General features: G+C 39.4%; 1 protein-coding gene across 1 annotated transcript in view; it reads right to left on the bottom strand.

The window, feature by feature from the left end:
• Positions 1 to 2,850: 2,850 nt before the first annotated feature.
• The window catches only part of LOC149286273 (BCAS3 microtubule associated cell migration factor-like), a 523,731-nt gene continuing 520,581 nt past the window's right edge, over positions 2,851 to 6,000 (bottom strand). Inside the window, exon 24 of the mRNA XM_089494317.1 lies at positions 2,851 to 2,999. Coding sequence (XP_089350443.1) covers positions 2,851 to 2,999 — 149 coding nt within the window. The remainder of the gene's footprint in view (positions 3,000 to 6,000) is intronic.

Here is a 6,000-nt window from a genome sequence, read left to right as displayed (position 1 = left end):
GAGGATTGTGTTCCCAGACAAAAACACGAATGTGGGAAACATTTCCTTTTCTTGGAAGGGTTTGGGCATTCAACATGGCATACACATAAGGTGTATAATGCAGAATTGAATTGTAGGTGGAGAATCACCTTTACAATTACAATGGGATGCCTTCAGACATCTTAAATTCTCACATGCTTACATATTGGTGTTACCTGGACCTAATACAAACCTCATAATTATTTATTCCATTCCAGTGGTGCTTCACGTACCACTGCCCTTTGGATCACACACACACCGCTCATTAGATAGGATTCCTTTACAATCAGCTCGGACACCTCTTCATCCTGTGCCCAGGATTTACAATTGTAATCAGTAGTAATCATTGCGCATAGGTCTTGTATCAACACCTATGTAACTTGTATGAAATAATGTGCTGATGAGTCTTCATTTGATAGAAGGCCCTACCTAACTACTGGTATGAACGTGTTAGCAAATGTTAGATGCGCACAAGTGGAAAGCAATCTTCAGTAAGACCTTCAGAGCCATCAAGCTGTTTCTGTCACAACAGATCAACACAAACAGAAATTTTAGATGAAACAAATAACTATTAAGCTGTGTAAAAGATGTATCAGGCTTGCCATCTCCCAAACAACTAGTTAAAAATCCAGTACCTCAGAGTAGTAGATCAAAGGGATGAAATACTAAATGAATACCATGAAATTCAGCAAGAGAAATTCATGAAGATGACAACTCAAAAGATAATGACAGCCGGGGAAAACCATTACGGGCCAAAACATTGATTTCATTTTGAAACTCACCAAATAAAAGCACCCAGACTACATAATAGCAAGCACCTCTTCAATGTATAACATTAACTAACATACCTGCTGTGAAGGATGGCTTTACCTGAAAATGCTATGCGACACAGAAACTATCCTTCATAACGATAGGAGTGACAAGGTACAGCCCATATGAAAAATGGTCATTGCCAGCCACATTTTCCATTAAACGCAAGGATTTATTTTTTACTCGAAATCAGCTTCTGCACATAAGACATCCTTTACATTTTCAGAGACAAAGATAGCTGCTCCCTCCAACCTAATAGTGTTGAATTTATTCAGCTATATTAGATAAATTAAAATGATCGATGGCAGGAATCCCTACATACCGTATTTTCCGGCGTATAAGACGACTTTTTAACCCATGAAAATCTTCTGAAAAGTCGGGGGTCGTCTTATACACCGGGTATACTTACTTACTGAGTCGGACTGGAGAATCACGATTCCCCACGAAGCCCCTAAAACTGTAGCGTATCTCTAGGGGAGGGGCAAGCGGAGAAGCCGCCTCCCCTGGGCCGGTCTTCAGGGCCGCGCCGAGGTAGGTGCAAGATCGTGATCTCCCCAACTAGCCCTGATCAGCGGGCGCCTGATGAGCAGGGCTGGTTGGGGAGATCACGACCTCCCTCTAACTAGCCCAACATTAGGGAGCTTGAGGTCTGGCACTTCAGATCTCGGCTTCCGTGCTCCCTAATCACTACGTCATGTCCCGGCGCTCGGCATCAATTGCCGGCGCGTAGTGATGAGGGAGCAGTAAAGCAGAGGTCTGAAATGACAGGCCTCACGCTCCCACAACTGGATGGAAGAAAGAAGATGAGAAAGGTAAGAGATGGGGAGAAAGGGGTGTAAGTGCAGTGTCTGTGTATATATGTATGTGTAAGGTCAGTGTATGTGTATGGTCAGGTGTGTGTAAGAGCAGTGTAGGTATTTGTGTGTTTGTAAGCTGGTGTGTATATATATATATATATAGTGTGTGTGTAAAGGCAGAGGTGTGTGGTGAGGGCAGTGTATAAATGTGTATGTATGGACAGGCGTATGTTAGTATGTGTAGATATATATATATGTGTGTGTGTGTATGGGCAGTGTATGTGTATGGACAGGTGTGTGTAAGGGCAGTGTATGTGTATATGTGTGTTTGTAAGCTGGTGTGTATGTGTATATGTGTGTAAAGGAAGGGGTGTGTGAGGGCAGTGTATGTCTATACATGTGTGTGTGGACAGGCATATGTTAGGGAGAGCTGACCCACCCAATCCAAGCAGGCTTTGTATACAACAACCAGCCAATCACCGGTAAGGTACATCGCTTGCCGTGATTGGCTGGTTGTTGTACGGCGAGTATAACCCAAACTGGAAAAGTTGGGGGTTGTCTTATCCGCCCAGTCGTTTTATATGCCGGAAAATACGGTACTTTATAAACGTAAATAAACCTTGCTTATTTTTGGCTGTAATGTTACTTGAGGATATTTGTACAATGACAAGTTGGACAGTTCCAATTTCTGCATTACTACCTGTACTTTGATAGACCACTTGCTGAAAGTTAACATAATATAAAAATTGCAATAAACAATTACCCTCTATTTAATTTATTACTTAGGAAATCAAAGTAAAATGTTACACATATAAACATAATCTAATAATAAACATTGCAAATGTAATACAATAAGATAATGTATTGTGCATCTGTATAAGCAGACGATTTAATTCCCTATGCACATTCAGACCGAGATAGTCTGTGTAGGTCATGCTGATTAACAAAGGTATACAGGTGGAAATTCACATTAAAATTGTATATGTGGTATTATTCTTTCAAGCAAATCCCTGTTTCTATGCATCAATGCACAGACAAAAAAATAAAAAATACTGCAGAAAAAAAGTCATCCCATTACGCTATATGTATCCGCCCAAATTTGTACAATGAGCAATCAGGAAACTGGGACTATTAATGTGTAAAAACAGAACAAAAACACACTTCATAGAAACAATTAAAACCCTTTTCTACCCATTTAAAGTCATAACTGATTAAATAAATTTTTTTAATTAATTCCAGTAGGGAACAGGCTAAGGGGTTGGCTTTCATTAGTTGGTAGCGTCATTCTGTATCCATCAAAATTGCGTGGAATGCTTCCGCTGGTTGATCCAGAACTATTACTTAATGTCTCTATGCTTCCGTCTCGTTGAAGTTCTGCAGGAATACAAAACAATAAAGAGGTGGTTATTTTTGCAAGGATACATTTCATACAACAGGTTATAGTAATTTATCTATCAGATCTTTATTGTTGCAACTTTAAAAAGAAAATAAAAACATTTAGAAACAAACTTTTCACAAGATGTAGTCGAATTGATACCCATCACATATCTAGGCCTTCAGAGCAAAGTAAGATATCTCAAACCCCAGGCTGGGTAAAAAAAAAGAAATAGGATCCCTCATCCAATGCAACAATCGCAAATCATGAGACAATAGATTCATAGGTTGGTACCAGTGGCGGAACTACTGGGGTCGCAGGGGTCACAACTGCGACCGGGCCCTGGAGTTCTGCCAGTCAGGGGGCCCAAGGGGCCGAGCCGTCGTTTTCAGCAACCGCTCAGAATCCTTCTGTGTCCTTTGCTCCCTGCCGCTCGGCAGTGAAGACGCGTGCACCACGGCACAGAAGCGAGACAGAGGCCTTGCGCTCCCACCACAGGACTTCAACATGGTAAGTAAACTACAAAGGGGGGTAGGGGAAGGGTAGATAGTGAGAAGGTAGGGTAGATAGTGAGAAGGGGGGAGAGGGTAGATAGTGAGAAGGGGGAGAGGGTAGATAGTGAGAAGGTGGTAGGGAGAGGGTAGATAGTGAGAAGGGGGATAGGGAGAGGGTAGATAGTGAGAAGGGGATAGGGAGAGGGTAGATAGTGAGAAGGGGTAGGGAGAGGGTAGATAGTGAGAAGGGGGTAGGGAGAGGGTAGATAGTGAGAAGGGGCATAGAGAGAGGGTAGATAGTGAGAGGGGGGCCCTTAACAGATTCTCGCACCGGGGCCCTGAGGCTTCTAGTTATGCCCCTGGTTGGTACTGTGTAATGCTAGCTAGTGCAATACACAGTTATTATCCAATACACAATTATTATCCTACATGTCTAAGGTGACATATCAGCCATTACATATCTAATAAGAGGACTCCCACAGCTAATCAATGGCATGGAATACTGGACCACAGAGATGGCTTAGCACTTCAGATCTGGAGATGCAGTTTTAATTATGCAGTTCTTAATTATTTTCTTTTTAACGTTCTTTACAAATACATATGAAATGACTCAAAAATGTTATATGCTTGCTTTGTTGGTGAGCCTGCCTGGGACATTAGACCGTTCCTTTAAGCATGTCACTATAACTGACGTGTATAAGTAAAAAACAAAACAAAAATATGTGTATGCTACTAACAAAAAAAAAAGCCTTATTAAAACAAGAAAAAATTTCAACTAAATTTTCACCATATGTCAGTGTTCAAAGGAACCAGCATCAACAAATAATTGAGGGGGAAAAGTTCATTGTAATCTCAATATCATGTAGTCATAGCTAGCTACATTAAAATAATTTCTACTGGCTTTACTTTATAGTGACTATTGGTAATAAGTATAAAATATACAGTTATTTAGAAAAACAGACATAAATGAGATAAAAAAGGGAAAGCTTTCTACTCAGGATAAGCTTTCAGAACCTTAGACATCTCCTCTTAAGATGGAATCATTTCATCCGAAGAACTGACCTCTAAGGTCCATGAAACTTATGTAACTTTATATATTTTCCTATGTTGATCCAATGAACATAGGTACTTTAATTAATAATTCTACATTGAATTTAAAGTGAAATTGTCACATTCAAGGCTGTCCCAAAATATTAAGTATTGTACTCTTTATGACATTTAACATGTTTTTTTTTGCTTTCGCTTACAGTAAACAGAAATAAAATATCATAACCTTAATAATGTGAAAATCAATCATTAGGCAATTATAAAAATAGATACTTTTTAGTTCTAGATTGAACTATGGTTCTATCATTGAGACGAGAATTCTTCTTTGAGGAGTACAATGGCAACTTAAAATTGCTACTGACCACTGGAATTATATCCCATGGCTCTAAATTACTTGTTTTCTATATATTTATCTTTCTATGTGCATGTATGCATTCACCCCAATCATTCTCATTGAATGTCTATTTATTTTCACTCCATCTACAAAAACGTGTTATTGTCCACTTATTTCCCCAGTATCTCTTTATTGTATTCTATATTAACATTAGGCGCAGATAACAGAGAAACTTGTATTTATATGTTGCACAAGAAATTATTTCCGTCTCCAAGTAGAGATTCCATTTTCAGAAAGCTTATACATAAACATTAGAAGATTGTAGTAGGGTAGCCACATCTCTGTCCAAAGTTTCCAGCACTGTCCATAAACATAAAGCCTAGTGGGGGAGTTAAGCAAAGTGGACAGTAATAATGGAGACCAAACACATTTGGGAGGCAGCATGCTTAATGGCAGTACCCAGTACTGTCCAAGACACATTTACTAAAAGGGAATACATGTAAACCTACATAAGGAGCCGAAATTTGGCCTTAAGTTACCCCAGAAAAAAAACAATCCCTAAAATTTTAACATGGAAGGCATGTTAGCTTGTCTGTCAATTGCAAGTTCCCCCATGGGGTTCAATCCTGAATGCAGTACAAGGAGGTGAATGAGTATGCACATCACAGAAGTTAGCTGGCAGCTGCCATGTAAGAGGATGAGCAGTGTTTCTCAATTAAATGATGTCCTCAAGACTAAGCTTGCGAGCAGGGCTCTCTCCACCTAATGTATCGGTTTGTCTTAGTCTGTCAATTCTTGTCTTGTCATACCCCTTGAATTTATGTATTGTATTAAGCGCTGCGTAAACTGTTGGTGCTATATAAATAAAAGATAATAATTATAATAATCTTTGGGGTTCATAGAAACCGCGTTCACAGAAGAAGCACTTAAGCATCTCTGCCCCTGTAAATAAAGCTATTGCAATAGTGACAGTATTGCACAAACGGGTGCATCTGTTAATAACATGTCATGATGAAAAAAATGCACATATTCTACATTAATGCTGACAGCATGATTTAATATAGATTTTTTATTCCACTGTGTGTGTGACAGATGTTATAAAATTACAGAACCCCAGTACACGGT

Source organism: Sceloporus occidentalis, unplaced genomic scaffold (genome assembly GCF_023333645.1).
Source record: "Sceloporus occidentalis isolate IW3139 unplaced genomic scaffold, rSceOcc1.0.p SCAF_71, whole genome shotgun sequence".
Classification (NCBI taxonomy): Eukaryota; Metazoa; Chordata; class Lepidosauria; order Squamata; family Phrynosomatidae; genus Sceloporus; species Sceloporus occidentalis.
Note: the sequence above shows the minus strand (reverse complement) of the source record. Positions and strands in the feature narration are given on the sequence as shown.